A 17,332-nucleotide genomic window follows, 5' to 3' on the forward strand; every position below is an offset into this window, starting at 1 on the left:
CTTAATACTACTTAAGAAAAAGAGAAGAAACAGTAAAGGGTATTCAAAAGTAGACGGGGTCAATATTATGGTGCACGTAGAGGGGGTTTTCCAGCCATTGCAGAATCCCCTTTTAAATTATATCAAAGTTAAAAGGTTTTTAAGGTAATTCAAATAATTTACAATGGATGCTGCTTCTTGATGTCTAAAAGTTTTTTAGTTTTTTTTTGCAAAAGCAGCTGGTCCCCTGAGCACTGACCCTGATATCCTGTTTTAGGATGGTTCTTTTCCCTTGCAGGATCCTATGGAGCCACCCTTGTGTGTGCTAGTAAGCTGTGTGTGTGTCTCCACAAACACACAGGCACTCAAGGCAAGCCACTCCCTTTTTCTGTGCTCCCTCCTCCCTTCTCAGTCAGGGGTAGTAGATGGATATCTGCTGAAGACTGCTCTGTCCCTTGTGATCTTATTCTGGACAGGAAGTTCGGGGAAGCTGAGCTGGGAGAGTTGGAGCTGTTTGGAAACATGATGACTGTTAGGGATTGGTCATAAAATGTAAAGCAATGTTTGCTGAGCAATGTACATTTGTTAGAGGATTTAATACTACTATAAATTTGGACTAGAAGCTTTCTTTACCACTAACGGTATCTTCAGGTAGAATTGGTTACCTGTGGTGGCCAATTATAATTCATCTTTTTTTTCTCCACTCCATAGTGTTAAAGCCCAACTGAAGTCTCACACTTGTTTTATCTCTTTTAACAGTGAGTTGTTCTATGCATGCAAATTTAAGTAATGGCCACACCGCTCATCACAAGTGTCCTCATGCAGAGAAATAAAAAGGGGGCGTGTCTGACCAGTCCAATTGCTGAGTGCTGATTACTATGCGCTGGGTCTCATGTTCTGCCTGTTGAACTACACAGCCATACTTAGACACCCTGCGCTCAGAAACCTGCTAAAACCTGTACTCAGAGAAGCACAGGGGATGCCAAGATTGGACTCCCCCTGAAAAGTCAAGTTGTCTGGCTGTCCCTGACCTCAATAGATTCTGATTCATTGACCTGGCGCAAGCATGCAGCTAGTGATGTCAGAACTCCTGGTCTGCATACTTGAGCGGGTAGTTTAGAAAGCTGTAAAGCCTTTGGCTCAACATAAGTAGGGTTCAGCAAAAGCAGTTTGTGTTTTCTACAAGTAATTATAATACAGGTTTCCATAACGCTGAACTCCGGGATAAGCAAATACTGGATGTTCTAAATACAAAAGCCACCATGTGTATTCCAATTTCAATCTTGGTGTCAGAGGTGTAGCTAGAAACCTCAGGGCCTCGGCGCAAGAAACCATGAAGGTACCCAGAATATGAAGATGTAGATGAGCAGGACGCTCTTAAACAAGTTATAACAGGTTTTGTCTGCAGCCTCTGGGACGGAGATGCCATGACTCCACCAATTCTCTGCCAACCAAGCGTCTCACTGTGATCCCTTGGCAGAAACACCCGAGAATTGCCTCCTGTAGTCCGGGAGACAATGTCGACGCCTCAGCGATTACCGGGGCCAGCCGCTCTTCCTCCTTTTCAGGTCCCCCCTCAAATGGTGGAATGCCAGGGCCCGGTCGCACATGCGACTGATGCAATCCTGGTAGTCCCGCCGCCAGTCCTTGGTGTGCTTTGTGTATTTCTTCCAGGTCTGTGCAGTAATTCAGTGTGACACTTTACCTGTGTGTAGTAACTTTCTATAATATAGACCAGTTACTGCATTTCTCTCTCTTTTTGCAGGATGACAGGTCTTGTAGCCGCCCCCTCCTGTAGTTTTCTGCAGCCAGTCTGTATTTGTTGGGGCCTTCTGGGTCCCTCCCATAGCTCTCTGCATAGGCTATGTGCAGCACAGTGATGGTATCAGTGCTACTTTTTTAAGGTGATAGCTGGGTTTGGTGTATACAATGGGGATTTATATCATTTGTGACTATTGAGAAATATGTTTAAATCATTTTTTTTTTGTGTCTGGAATTCAGCTTGAATTGCCTATAAAATACCAAACCTTGGAATAATTTCTGGGAAGATGAACAAAAAGCCCAGATGGTTGCTACAGGCAACAGCTTTACCTTTCTTCCATCTTTTAATATGTGCCTCATGGTTGAGTGGCTGATTGTGTTGCTGTGTGCACAGTGCATGCTGACAAGGCTCTCACCAGGTAATGGAGATCTAGGTGTTCATATTCCTTCTTCAGCTCTGTGTGTTTGATAATATACTCCACCTGCACCTCCTGCTGCCCCCCACATGGCAGGACCTTTTCCAGGGAGTGGAGTTTCAGGAAGCTCTTGCTTTTAGAGTAGAAGGGATATATTGACAGGTGCACTTGTCCATAGTCGGGCCTAATGTAGCCGACCACTAAATCTGGGTTCTTTAGCATTGTTTTTGCCTGTTGAAACATGTTTGTATGTGAGATTACAAGGAAAGATTTGATTCATACAATTGCTCTAGAAAATGTCAGTCCACCCAAAAGTGTTTTCTTTTTTTTGGTATATGCTGGGCAGGATTTCATGTGTCTCAGGAACTCTCAATGCACATTTTAGGTCTGAAGATTACATAACTCTACCCCCCAGTATTATATATTTTCTGAAAGCAGAGACCCTGAAGAATAAAATGGCAGCAATTAATCTGTTTATGTCACATGATATTAGCACAACTGTTATCCTACCCTAATTTTCAGTAAAAAAAATACACTTAAGAATAACTCCAGGAATTAACCAAGTTATCCCTTGCAGTGATGGCATCATTAGGGCTTAGACCACTGGAATCTGGGGGTAGAAGAGGCTGCAGGGAATGACCTAGCAGCCAGACAGTATTGAGGATCAGGTAAGTATCTGGCCTCTTGACCAAAATGAACAGTTAACCCTTGCAGTGCTGGGGTAGCCCCAATGCAATGGTTAATTTGGTTCTTTCTTGGAGTCCTTATTTAAGTTAGCTTTAGTGCACATAAATACAATATATTACACAGTTCTTTGGTAAAATATCAAAGATGGATGAGGTTGCACCAATTAAATAGATACCAAACATGTCAAGCTTTTAAGAGCCGTTCCAGAGCCCGTGGAAGTGGTAGGGTGACTTTACAGCTGTCTGAATCACTTCCATTGTAAAGCCAGTCAGTGTATAACAGACAGGAGTCCACTACCTATGACATACACTACATTGCCAAAAGTATTGGGACGCCAGCCTTTACACGCACATGAACTTTAATGGCATCCCATTCTTAGTCCGTAGGGTTCAATACTGAGCTGGCCCAGCCTTTGCAGCTATAACAGCTTCAACTCTTGTGGGAAGGCGTCCACAAGGTTTAGGAGTGTGTCTATGGGAGTGTTTGACCATTTGTGAGGTCAGGTACTGATGTTGAACGAGAAGACCTGGCTCGCAGTCTCCGCTCTAATTCATCCCAAAGGTGTACTATCGGGTTGAGGTCAGGACTCTGTGCAGGTCAGTCAAGTTTCTCCACCCCAAACTCACTCATCCATGTCTTTATGAACCCTGCTTTGTGCACTGGTGCGCAGTCATGTTGGAACAGGAAGGGGCCATCCCCAAACTGTTCCCACAAATTTGGGAGCATGAAATTGTCCAAAATATCTTGGTATGCTGATGCCTTAAGAGTTCCCTTCACTGGAACTAAGGAGCCAAGACCAACCCCTGAAAAACAACCCCCCCCATAATCCCCCCTCCACCAAACTTTACACTTGGCACAATGCAGTCAGGCAAGTACCGTTCTCCTGGCAACCCGCCAAACCCAGACACGTCCATCGGATTGCCAGACAGAGAAGCGTCTTTGTCACTCCGGTGAACACGTCACCACTTCTCTAGAGTCCAGTGGCGGCGTGCTTTACACCACTGCATCTGGCGCTTTGCATTGGACTTGGTGATTTAAGGCTTATATGCAGCTGCTCGGCCATGGAAACCCATTCCATGACGCTCTCTACGCACTGTTGTTGTGCCAATCTGAAGGCCACACCAAGTTTGGAGGTCGGTAGCTATTGACTCTGTAGACAGTTGGTGACTTTGGCGCACTGTGCACTTCAACATGCGCTGACCCCGCTCTGCCATTTTACGTGGCCTATCAATTTGTGGCTGAGTTACTGTTGTTCCCAGTTGCTTCCACTTTTGTATAATTTAGTAGCAAGGAAATTATTGCACTTATTGCTAGGTGTATTTGGTTGCCCTTCTTTTGAATGGCACCTCCCAGCCACCGTTCACTGCAGCACATGGTATTGCGGTATTGGAGGAGTTTTGGGGTGCCATTAAAAAGAACGGCAACACAACCCACCTAGTACAAGGTATAGTGCAATTGACATAACTTTACCATGTGAATGGGCCCTTAGGCAGAAAGGTTGCTCTCTGCAAAAAATAGAAACAAATTCTACACATACACATAAGTATACATATGAGATTTCCATACCATAAAGTATTTTGTGCCCTCCCAGTCGTTTGTATTTAAGATGAAAACAGCTTTGCCATTGTCGTCTGTCACTGAGGTATCAATAAGCTTTTCTTCTCTGCCGTCTCTACTGTGGAAATAAACTTTCATGCCTTGTTGAGGATTATCATTAACATCTGTCACTTTAACCTGGAATGAAACACAATGAGCTGTAGCGCAAAAGCTTATTCAGAAAGTTGAAAAGTCCATCAATGTCAACCCTCTGCTATCCTGTTGTAATAGTGCTGATTCAGAGGATGCAAAATCCCTACTGAGGCAGGTGCCAAATTTTAATCACAAACAGAGAGGTAAAGTTGAAAACAGATATAAAAAAACGAAATTAATGCTAATAGGTATTTATTACTGATACACCATTAAATTTTTTTTAAATAAGATAACTAGTGTTTGAACCTGAGTTGGCCTTTTGTGTTTCCCTATACAGCATCACTATGGCTGGGAGATGGAGAGGCAGCAGCGGGATCCTATTAGGTGTGTTGCATGTAAATGTATTGACAAGGAATATGCTGTGGGGAGATAGCAGAATGACCAGAGAGACAACCTCATCAGTATACTGCTTCTCCTTCACTGTCAAGTCAACAGGTTAGTGGTTACGGGAAGAACCCACATCTTCAGGGCAAGGAAAAGTTTTCCCTTGCAGTGAGCCCCTTTGCTGCAGCGGTCTAAGGACCGCTGACATCATCGAACACTACAATGCAAGCTCCATAGCACGGCATTGTATGTGAGGATGCTACGGGGCAATCCTGTTTTCAGAGGGCATTCAAGACAAATTGTAGTTGTTCAGGGTACTACATAAGCAGAATTCACATGTCTAAATTTTCTCTATAACATAGCAGGTCAGTACTAAAAAAAAGGGTAACAAAAAAAAAAAGCACGGGGCTATATACAACTCACCACAACATGGTATGGAATCCCAGCCTTGTAGCTATAGTCTGGATCCACATAGGACAACTTGTTGATCACATTGGATACAGTGGTTTGACTGGATGTAGATAACTGAATCTCTGCACAGAAAGGAAAATTAAACCTTGAATGTACTGAACTAAAAAAGAGATTCAAAGATCGATAGTGTACCTGTGTGCTGGAAAGTAGTATAGAATGAAACATACCTGTCCCTTGTTCTGTGATAGAGGCTTCTACCTTCAGTTGGTAATCCATGCCAGTGCTGTTTAATTTAAAGGCTTCTATATTTAGTTCAATAGTTTGGCATCCTGATTTATCCAGCTGAGGATAAGAAGGCACACAATTCAAACAATACAATAGTACCATAACTAAATGAGGCCGCATGAGGTGCATTAATTTTCAGACACCCAATTTCAACTTTCATCAGCCACTTCTGATGTCAGCTGGCAGTTTTTCATCTGAGCAGCTCGCTCATGGTAGTGTAGCGCCTATAGATATGTTAGTGAAGAACTCTCTACGCCTGTTTCACGTGCTTCCCAGAAAGTTCCAGCTACCAGATCTCAGAGATTGAGGACAGAGAGGGACAGTGAAAGTGACAGTGATGAAGAAGATATGTGTCCGAGTTGGATATGGCCTACGGATTCTTTGAATGTCACCCAAAGTGTCACTGATCCTGAGCCACATTCCAGTGCTTTGAGACCAGAAGCTCCGAAATTCATACCTCAGGTTTGTCCAGATGACTCTTAAGAGAATTGTGGTGTGCTCTCTGAGATAGCAGATCCTTTGCCTGATTTACCTGAGTCAGAAGAAACTGTTACCCAACCAGAAGAGGAAAGAGTAGAGTCTCCTCAGTCTCCACCTCTTCTTGCAGGCGATGACCCTGATGAAGGACCTTCCTGGCTTCTAGAATCAAGATCAAAACGACTGGTGCGACCACCGCAGAGACTTACTTATGATATACCTGGTCATAGCACTGAAGAAGCTATAACTACAGTACAAAGATCACCTGAAGTGACTGCTTTATCTGTAAAAGAAGGAGCTAAATTATGCTCAACACAAGCAATCAACACACCTTGGTGGAGATGCCCTTTATCCTCCGGTTTTATTAATCAATATCGTTGTAAGCTTCTCTGCAACGTAAGGCTTGGATCTCAACTGCGGGGATGTGTACGGTTTGATCAGTGGTCGGTCTCGGAGATACTCTCTCAATTGATTAGAGATGTATATGAGACCAGTAACATAATTTAAACCGTAGAAGGGGAAGAAGGTACGTAGCAATTATAGAACCCTGGCAATCACTTGAAATTGGACTATTGCCCCTAGGGGTGAGAGTCTGTACAGCATGAGATTGAAATGATACAGATTTCTCCCTAGTTTGGTTCACAGTGTGTAACAAGACAGCAATGATTTAACTACTTGCAAGCAATGTCTCTTACAGTACCTTTCAGTTACTCTATAGTGATACACTGTATGCTTCAGTCCATACACCCTTTTGAATAGTGCCCAGCAGGGCCAGTAAGATACTTGCAGTTGGTGGTATGTCAGAGGGGATCTCCCTTAGCTTGAGTGCTCTTCCCAGGATGTTGGATGTGTGGGTGCTGGTTGGAGAGGCTCTCCTGTGAGCAGTCCCAGTAGGCTGGTCTCTGGAGATGGTGGGGATCAGGATGCTGTGTCTTTAGTGGAAGCAGGTAGAATGACCTGGTCCCTTGTGCGGTCTGTCGGTACAGAGAGTGAATCGTCCGCGTTCACTGTTACCAACAGTAGGACGCCGACGGTTCGTTTGGCCGCGGCTTAAGGAGCCTGTTGCACGTGCGCCGGAGGGAGCCGCTAACGACCGCCGTGCGCGTGCGCCGGAGGGAGCGCTGAGGTCCGTCGTACGCCTGCGCAGGCCCGGCTTGCAGCCCCGGGACGGAACCGAGTAAGTCCCTTACAATCGTAAATTAGATATAGTTATGCCTAGTTAAATTGTTAGATGAGTGTTTCAAAGACAGGGTATGTCCGCCAAAGCGGATCTTTATTACACCAATTTGCTGGTTCAAATTGTTCTTTGGAGGGACCCAAAGGTCTCAGTGGGGGGAGAGTGTAGCCCCTATATAGATATGTATAAATCTGTGTCTTTTATTTGTTTTCTAACAAAATACATTTTGAGCAAAATCACTCCACTTATTCTTAGGATTCACCTATCATTACTGTTGCTCTTACCTCCCCAATGAATCCAAAACAAATATCTGGTTTCTTCTCAATGTTTCTTGTATGCCATTGGTAATAGTTACGGCATATGCCAACTGTAAATTTACCTTGAACTGGCTTTCCATGTGTGTATCTAAAAGTAAACAAAAACACCATGTGAATACAATCTAACAGACTCATTTTAAAAGTATGACAACCAAACCAGACTGTCACAACAGTGCATATTTTTGAGTAGCCTTCACAGTGGGAGCATCAGTCATAGTACTGAGGCCAGTTACCATAGTAGTAACCAGTCTAAGGCGCCATTCACACCTGAGCGGCTGTCCGTGCGTATTCGGCTGTACGGATATGTGCGGAGCCGCTCTAAACAGAGAATACAATGCTCTTCAATGTGCATTGTTCAGACCATTGCTGGGGGGCCGGGCAGTACGGAAACCCACAGCCCCCCTGAAATAGTGCAAGAACCATCATTTGGCGGATTCCAAACATTCGCAGCTATTTAATAGCCGCAAACGGGCGGCATCCATGCGGATTGATAAATATTAGAGTTTTCTTGTGAATGCAGCATAATTAGGTAAAGCTGGACAAGTCTGCCGTGTCTTGGTTCTGGTCTGAGGTCTGCCGTGTCTTGGTTCTGGTCTGAAGTCTGCCGTGTCTTGGTTTTGGTCTGAGATCTGCCGTGTATTGGTTCTGGTCTGAGGTCGGCCATTTAGCTCCCTTTCCAAATTGCCTATATTGGTCTAGATTCCGAAATAATCCTACCAGTTGCCCCGGAAATTCATCTTTTAGCGAATAGGCCTGCTATTTTAAAAATAGTGTGGAGAAAACATTTGCGTGACACAATGTTTATGCAGGTGGGGCTTGTGGGAGGGGCTTGTATGGGTGGAGCACAAGGGGGCCCCGTAATCTTGCACTGCCCAGGGGCCCCATGTGTTGTCAGTACGCCCCTGATGGTGGACATGACCCTGTACACTTCTTCAGACTCCGATAGCTCTAGGCCTAACTTGTAAGGCATTGTGAGTTCAATATGTTGTTATCTTACTTTAGCCAATTTTTGCAAAAAGAGAGCAAAAAATGTCTTTCAAGAAGAATTCCCCTACAGAGAGACAGGGCAGGAATTATTTTTTTCTACCAAGTCGTTCATTCATCAGGAACAAATGTGCTTTTAAAGTAGTTTTAAAATCTCAAACTTTTTCAATAATGAAACCAGATCAAATAAACGTACATTGCCCAGCAATATATAAATATTTCCCAACCACTTACAGCAATCATGTTTCCAGACAGCTCCATCTCTCCCAGCTTGGCTTCCCTGAACTTCATGCCCAGTCCAAGATGACAAGGAAGAGCTCTGTCTCCGGCAGCTGTCCATCTACTTGCTTGGAGAAGGAAGGGGGGGGAGTGTGAGGGGCACATAGCTTACTGGCACACAGAAGGGTGGCTCCACAGGAGCCTGCAAGGGGAAGAGGTCACCCTAAAACAGCATATCAGGGCCAGTGCTCAGGGGACCAGCTGATTCTGCTGGAAGCTAAAACTTTTAAACATCAAGAAGCAGCATCCATTGTAAGTGATTTAATCAGCATTTAAAATAACTTTAAAAACTTTTAAACTATCTGTTTATAGTGAGACTTACTTGCCGCATACCGGAAAACTGAGACTTTTACTGTCAATCCTGGTGAACTTTGGGAGCCCAAGAATGACCTCAAATTTGGGAAGCACTGTAGAAGTAGAATAGGAAAATGTCAGATTTGACTAGGTTGTACTAACGCGCTATTCCATCTTCCTGGAAAGTGTAGGACACATGCCTGTTAAGATGACTATTATTATTATTATTATTATACAGGATTTATATAGCTACAAGATGGTAAGGAGGGGCCTGCCCCTGAGGGCTTACAATCTAAAAGGGAGGGGCAAGTGATACATAAGGAGGTAGCTGTGTGGGGATGAATTGTTAGGGAACGTGATGGTTCAGTGGTTAGGTTGAGGTGGGATAGGCTTCCCCGAAGAGATGAGTCTTAAGGGTTCGCCTAAAGGCAGTCAGAGTAGGAGATAGACAGACAGGTTGGGGTAAAGGGTTCCAGAGGATGGGAGAGACTCTGGAGAAGTCCTGGATGTGAGCATGGGAGGAGTTGACAAAGGAACTGGAAAGCAGGAGATCTTTTGAAGAGCGGAGGGGACGGTTAGGGTGATACTTTGAGACAAGGTTTGAGATATATCCAGGGGCAGGGTTGCGGATGGCTTTGTAAGTGCTTTTAATATTTTGACTTTTATCCTTTGGGCGAAGATGGTAAGGAGGGGCCTGCCCCTGAGGGCTTACAATCTAAAAGGGAGGGGCAAGTGATACATAAGGAGGTAGCTGTGTGGGGATGAATTGTTAGGGAACGTGATGGTTCAGTGGTTAGGTTGAGGTGGGATAGGCTTCCCCGAAGAGATGAGTCTTAAGGGTTCGCCTAAAGGCAGTCAGAGTAGGAGATAGACAGACAGGTTGGGGTAAAGGGTTCCAGAGGATGGGAGAGACTCTGGAGAAGTCCTGGATGTGAGCATGGGAGGAGTTGACAAAGGAACTGGAAAGCAGGAGATCTTTTGAAGAGCGGAGGGGACGGTTAGGGTGATACTTTGAGACAAGGTTTGAGATATATCCAGGGGCAGGGTTGCGGATGGCTTTGTAAGTGCTTTTAATATTTTGACTTTTATCCTTTGGGCGATTGGAAGCCAGTGTACGTTGTAAGACAGTAGTGACAATGGTTGGTAAATTAGAGATAATTAACACTTACTTCTTCAGAGTTTATTAATCAAGAATATCTGTCTATGCTAATGTCCTTTGGATAAATGGTCTATGACAATGGTAGGCAACCTTGGCACTCCAGCTGTGCTGAAACTAAAGATCCCATCATGCCTCCTCCACTGAGAGTCATGGCTGTTGGAGTCTAGCAATGCTTCATGGGCCTTTTTGGAAATGCACTTTTGTCTGTCACGTTGGACTTAAAGCCAAACTCCAGGCAGGAGAATCTTTCCAGATTTATATAAAAAAAACACACCTCATCTACAAACCTTCATTAATGCAAGCTCTTTTCAACATCTTAAAAACAAGTTTGCTTACATGCCCAATTAGTACAGCTCCTGCTGTACTTCCAGACCACTCCTGCTGCAGTGCTGCAGGATGCTACAGTAGCACCTCCAAATTCCCTTCTCCTCTTTGCCAGTCACAAAACAAGACTGGGTTTGTTTGCTATGTGATTGGCCAGAAGGGGAGGCAGTCAGAAATGGGACCGCAGAGTGAAAGTCTACGAGACCTGCAGTGCTGATGTGTACGAGACTTGCAGTGCTGATGTCTATGGGACCTGCGTCGCTGATGTCTAAGAGACCTGCGTCGCTGATGTCTATGAAACCTGCGTCGCTGATGTCTATGAAACCTGATGTCTATGAGACCTTCATCGCTGATGTCTATGAGACCTTCATTGCTGACGTCTATGAGACCTTCATTGCTGACGTCTATGAGACCTTCATTGCTGACGTCTATGAGACCTTCATTGCTGACGTCTATGAGACCTTCATTGCTGATGTCTATGAGACCCACAGCACTTACAGCCAGAGTGGTCCGGAGGTACAGCAGGAGGCATATAAACAGACTTGTTATTAAGATGCTGAAGAGAGCGTGCAAGAATGAAGGTTTCAATAATGATTATGCGGCGCAGTGGCAGCTTCACTACCTACATTAGGTTTTATTTTTCCATAAGCGCAGATCTATAGATACAAGAATGAAGGTTTGCAAGTTAGGCTAAAGCATGTTCACTGATATAAACCTGTAAAAGTAGAGCTTAAAAAATCATATATTATGAATGTACTACATCCCTAATCTCTTCTGTGCCTAAATGGACACATTTTCATAGGTCACTGATTACAATATTTTGCTTAAATTACAATTTCTTTCTTTCAGAAAGACAACTATGAATGTTCCTCACCATATTCTTCCACACTGAAGGTTTGGACTTTGTCCCCCACCCGGATCGTGTATTCCCCTAGTGGAGGCTCCGAGGAGAGAGAAAAGGAAAACTCCTTGATTCCTTGATTGAGATTCACATTCAGCCACTGACCAATCCGGTTCTTTCCTGGATCCTGAAAAGGCACAAAATGTTTCAAACCACAGCTACCCAATACAACTGTTTTCTGACTAACCAAAACAATTCAAATGGATAATATTTATTTTAGATCACCTTTTTAAAATCATATTCAGATCACAAATTTTTAGATAATTGATATTTAGATCACTTATTTTAAATTCGATCAAACTTCTGGTTGCTTATCAGGTTTCCATAGCTCCTTCATTTAGAGCGACCGTCCCTCTTTCTGCCTCTGTTGTCCCTCTTTTTGGTCTGCTGTGTAGACTAGACATGTAATTTCGTTTAGTTCCGAATGGATATTTGTACGAATTTCGTTAAATTCAAACATTTGGATGCATCCGAATTTCTGAATACTAACATGTCTGAATGCAATCTTATCCGAATGCTCATTTTACGGAAAATCTGATCCATCTGAATTTCTTTCAAAACGAAACTAATTCGGGCATGTGACTGTTCTCTGGCCAATCAGATGGGGGAGGGGGGGTTTGACTCCTGGGGGTTGCATTACAGGCACAGTCATGTAACTTCATTCTGAAGCAAAAAATTGGACAGACTCGAACAAACCAAACCAAATTCTGGATCCAAAATCAGAAAAAATTAAAGAAATAAAAATGCAAATAGATCCAAAACAAAACACATGTTTTTACAGGGTTACGTCTAGTGTAGACCTCTCTAACAATGCTTAACTAATGAAAGGGTTATAATACACAAATCTTTTATCTGCCCCCCAAACTGTTGAAACCTATGTTTAGAAAATGCCAGTATAAAGGAAAAAAATTAAAAAATTCTGGGTTTACCCAGTCATTTTTCTAAACTCTAAGCCCTCGTTCACACCTGAACGTTTTGTAGCGCGTTCTACGCTCGACGAACGCTCTACAAAACGCTCAAATATATAAATCCCATTGTATTCAAAGGGTCTGGTTCACACCTTGGCGTATTTCAGCCCGCCCCTAATGCGCTATAAAACGGCCCACGCCTGAAAAGGTACAGGTACTACTTTGGGCCGTTTTTGTTGCGCGTCTCCATTGGGATACAGCCAAGTAGCCCTCGGAAACGCGCGTTTGTCGCGCAATTTTTTTACCGCGAATTGCGGTAAAAAAACGTGCGACAACCGCGCGACAGATGCGCATATGCAATACGCCTAGGTGTGAACCAGGGCTTAATTCTTTGTATGAATGCTTCCAGCCACTGACCGATCTGGTTCCTTCCTGTTTCCTGAAAGGGTACAGAATGCTTCCACAACTACCCAATACCACAACCACCCAATACAGTTAGCCTTTATTTTCCTAATATTTTTAAAAAAATGTAATTTTAGACATTTTTTCATGATAACCTCCCTGCTGCATCCCATATTTTTTCTTCATTTAGAGCATCTGCTTGTGGCTGTGCTCGCACAACCGCATCATCTGTTCACAGGGATCTGTGAATGGAAGGTCTAACAGAAGGGGCTGGGGGTAAACAATGCAAGAGCCTGGGCACTGCACCCGCAATGCACTGCTCACGGTTGCAATGTTCTGTAGGCTTGAATGCAAAAATCTAATAAATGCACATTTTTATTTTTATGAATGTGGGTGAAATTATTACATTTTTGCAAAAGAAGGACTATGCCTTTACCTACCTAAAGGGTTATACTACACTAAACTTGTAATCTAAACTATTGAAATTATTTATTTATTGCATTTTAATGCAGGGTGGGTGGGAACTTGTTAGATGGCATGAGTCTTCGAGGTCAGTGGATGCACTGCATACCACAGCACTATATTCAATTGATACCCAGCGTTTACTGTCACGGTGGGTGGAGCTTAAGTCCATGGTGGGTGGAACATAAATTACCGCGGGAACCCCAGTAGATTTGGTAAATGTTAGTCATTTCCATGTAGTCACTAATCACACATTACTAGTGGTATCTCCGTCGGGTCAATATACAAAAACCAATTGCTAAAGGATTCGTTATATTTTTTTTTTTACCTGTAATTCTACAACCGGAAACTGTCAAAGAAAAAAAGAGATATTTTTAGATACAGTTACATTTCTTAAAGCTGAACTAAAAGACACAAATTAATGCAGTTCTGTAATCTTTATTACATCTTTGAATTAATTTTTTTTTTTAAATGCAAGCAGTGTAAGTACCTAATTTTGACCTGGTATCAGCCTCTTACAGTCCCTGTGTAGCAGGGCTGTAGTGTGAGAGAAAGAAGCAGTACAGCTGATTTGTTGGCAAGTAACATGCTTATAGAAATAAAAAGCAGAGTGACAGAGATGAGCTCATCACTGTGCTACTCCTCCTTTCACTGTCCAGTAACAGGCTGGAGGCGGGTCCAAGATGACCAGGGCTCATAGGAAGTGGGTTTGTCTTATGGTTTAGCTGATGTCTATGAGACCTTCATTGCTGACGTCTATGAGACCTTCATTGCTGACGTCTATGAGACCTTCATTGCTGACGTCTATGAGACCTTCATTGCTGACGTCTATGAGACCTTCATTGCTGATGTCTATGAGACCCACAGCACTTACAGCCAGAGTGGTCCGGAGGTACAGCAGGAGGCATATAAACAGACTTGTTATTAAGATGCTGAAGAGAGCGTGCAAGAATGAAGGTTTCAATAATGATTATGCGGCGCAGTGGCAGCTTCACTACCTACATTAGGTTTTATTTTTCCATAAGCGCAGATCTATAGATACAAGAATGAAGGTTTGCAAGTTAGGCTAAAGCATGTTCACTGATATAAACCTGTAAAAGTAGAGCTTAAAAAATCATATATTATGAATGTACTACATCCCTAATCTCTTCTGTGCCTAAATGGACACATTTTCATAGGTCACTGATTACAATATTTTGCTTAAATTACAATTTCTTTCTTTCAGAAAGACAACTATGAATGTTCCTCACCATATTCTTCCACACTGAAGGTTTGGACTTTGTCCCCCACCCGGATCGTGTATTCCCCTAGTGGAGGCTCCGAGGAGAGAGAAAAGGAAAACTCCTTGATTCCTTGATTGAGATTCACATTCAGCCACTGACCAATCCGGTTCTTTCCTGGATCCTGAAAAGGCACAAAATGTTTCAAACCACAGCTACCCAATACAACTGTTTTCTGACTAACCAAAACAATTCAAATGGATAATATTTATTTTAGATCACCTTTTTAAAATCATATTCAGATCACAAATTTTTAGATAATTGATATTTAGATCACTTATTTTAAATTCGATCAAACTTCTGGTTGCTTATCAGGTTTCCATAGCTCCTTCATTTAGAGCGACCGTCCCTCTTTCTGCCTCTGTTGTCCCTCTTTTTGGTCTGCTGTGTAGACTAGACATGTAATTTCGTTTAGTTCCGAATGGATATTTGTACGAATTTCGTTAAATTCAAACATTTGGATGCATCCGAATTTCTGAATACTAACATGTCTGAATGCAATCTTATCCGAATGCTCATTTTACGGAAAATCTGATCCATCTGAATTTCTTTCAAAACGAAACTAATTCGGGCATGTGACTGTTCTCTGGCCAATCAGATGGGGGAGGGGGGGTTTGACTCCTGGGGGTTGCATTACAGGCACAGTCATGTAACTTCATTCTGAAGCAAAAAATTGGACAGACTCGAACAAACCAAACCAAATTCTGGATCCAAAATCAGAAAAAATTAAAGAAATAAAAATGCAAATAGATCCAAAACAAAACACATGTTTTTACAGGGTTACGTCTAGTGTAGACCTCTCTAACAATGCTTAACTAATGAAAGGGTTATAATACACAAATCTTTTATCTGCCCCCCAAACTGTTGAAACCTATGTTTAGAAAATGCCAGTATAAAGGAAAAAAATTAAAAAATTCTGGGTTTACCCAGTCATTTTTCTAAACTCTAAGCCCTCGTTCACACCTGAACGTTTTGTAGCGCGTTCTACGCTCGACGAACGCTCTACAAAACGCTCAAATATATAAATCCCATTGTATTCAAAGGGTCTGGTTCACACCTTGGCGTATTTCAGCCCGCCCCTAATGCGCTATAAAACGGCCCACGCCTGAAAAGGTACAGGTACTACTTTGGGCCGTTTTTGTTGCGCGTCTCCATTGGGATACAGCCAAGTAGCCCTCGGAAACGCGCGTTTGTCGCGCAATTTTTTTACCGCGAATTGCGGTAAAAAAACGTGCGACAACCGCGCGACAGATGCGCATATGCAATACGCCTAGGTGTGAACCAGGGCTTAATTCTTTGTATGAATGCTTCCAGCCACTGACCGATCTGGTTCCTTCCTGTTTCCTGAAAGGGTACAGAATGCTTCCACAACTACCCAATACCACAACCACCCAATACAGTTAGCCTTTATTTTCCTAATATTTTTAAAAAAATGTAATTTTAGACATTTTTTCATGATAACCTCCCTGCTGCATCCCATATTTTTTCTTCATTTAGAGCATCTGCTTGTGGCTGTGCTCGCACAACCGCATCATCTGTTCACAGGGATCTGTGAATGGAAGGTCTAACAGAAGGGGCTGGGGGTAAACAATGCAAGAGCCTGGGCACTGCACCCGCAATGCACTGCTCACGGTTGCAATGTTCTGTAGGCTTGAATGCAAAAATCTAATAAATGCACATTTTTATTTTTATGAATGTGGGTGAAATTATTACATTTTTGCAAAAGAAGGACTATGCCTTTACCTACCTAAAGGGTTATACTACACTAAACTTGTAATCTAAACTATTGAAATTATTTATTTATTGCATTTTAATGCAGGGTGGGTGGGAACTTGTTAGATGGCATGAGTCTTCGAGGTCAGTGGATGCACTGCATACCACAGCACTATATTCAATTGATACCCAGCGTTTACTGTCACGGTGGGTGGAGCTTAAGTCCATGGTGGGTGGAACATAAATTACCGCGGGAACCCCAGTAGATTTGGTAAATGTTAGTCATTTCCATGTAGTCACTAATCACACATTACTAGTGGTATCTCCGTCGGGTCAATATACAAAAACCAATTGCTAAAGGATTCGTTATATTTTTTTTTTTACCTGTAATTCTACAACCGGAAACTGTCAAAGAAAAAAAGAGATATTTTTAGATACAGTTACATTTCTTAAAGCTGAACTAAAAGACACAAATTAATGCAGTTCTGTAATCTTTATTACATCTTTGAATTAATTTTTTTTTTTAAATGCAAGCAGTGTAAGTACCTAATTTTGACCTGGTATCAGCCTCTTACAGTCCCTGTGTAGCAGGGCTGTAGTGTGAGAGAAAGAAGCAGTACAGCTGATTTGTTGGCAAGTAACATGCTTATAGAAATAAAAAGCAGAGTGACAGAGATGAGCTCATCACTGTGCTACTCCTCCTTTCACTGTCCAGTAACAGGCTGGAGGCGGGTCCAAGATGACCAGGGCTCATAGGAAGTGGGTTTGTCTTATGGTTTAGATTTAGAGAGACCTTTCATGAGAAAAACATTGAGTCTGCCATTGATGACGTCCTTCTGAAAATGCTAGTTGCCGCTATCCTTTCTTTTAATTGCACACTGACCAGGGATGAGCTGGGCTGGCACCCGATAGGTGAATGAATGCAGACTGACTGGGAGCAACACTACCTTTTGATTACCTGGATGTGGTGCTAATCCTCCTTCTTTAATACTTTAAGCCCCAGGCCCAAAGCAAGAATGCTAAAAACAATGGGGCGGGGGGGG

The 17,332-nt window shown here is 42.9% G+C and overlaps 1 protein-coding gene across 1 annotated transcript in view; it reads right to left on the reverse strand.

Moving 5' to 3' along the window:
• LOC108799965 (alpha-2-macroglobulin-like) overlaps window positions 1-17,332 on the reverse strand; it is a 78,182-nt gene that overhangs the window by 50,329 nt on the left and 10,521 nt on the right. The window contains exons 5-12 of the mRNA XM_018571915.1: window positions 16,674-16,694; window positions 14,547-14,700; window positions 9,169-9,253; window positions 7,551-7,671; window positions 5,555-5,669; window positions 5,340-5,449; window positions 4,410-4,577; window positions 2,157-2,387 (exon numbers count right to left, since the gene is read on the reverse strand). Of these exons, the coding sequence (XP_018427417.1) occupies window positions 2,157-2,387; window positions 4,410-4,577; window positions 5,340-5,449; window positions 5,555-5,669; window positions 7,551-7,671; window positions 9,169-9,253; window positions 14,547-14,700; window positions 16,674-16,694 (1,005 nt within the window). The remainder of the gene's footprint in view (window positions 1-2,156; window positions 2,388-4,409; window positions 4,578-5,339; window positions 5,450-5,554; window positions 5,670-7,550; window positions 7,672-9,168; window positions 9,254-14,546; window positions 14,701-16,673; window positions 16,695-17,332) is intronic.

The sequence above is a fragment of the Nanorana parkeri genome, unplaced genomic scaffold (genome assembly GCF_000935625.1).
Source record: "Nanorana parkeri isolate BGI_ZX_2015 unplaced genomic scaffold, ASM93562v1 scaffold1863, whole genome shotgun sequence".
In the NCBI taxonomy this organism is placed as follows: Eukaryota; Metazoa; Chordata; class Amphibia; order Anura; family Dicroglossidae; genus Nanorana; species Nanorana parkeri.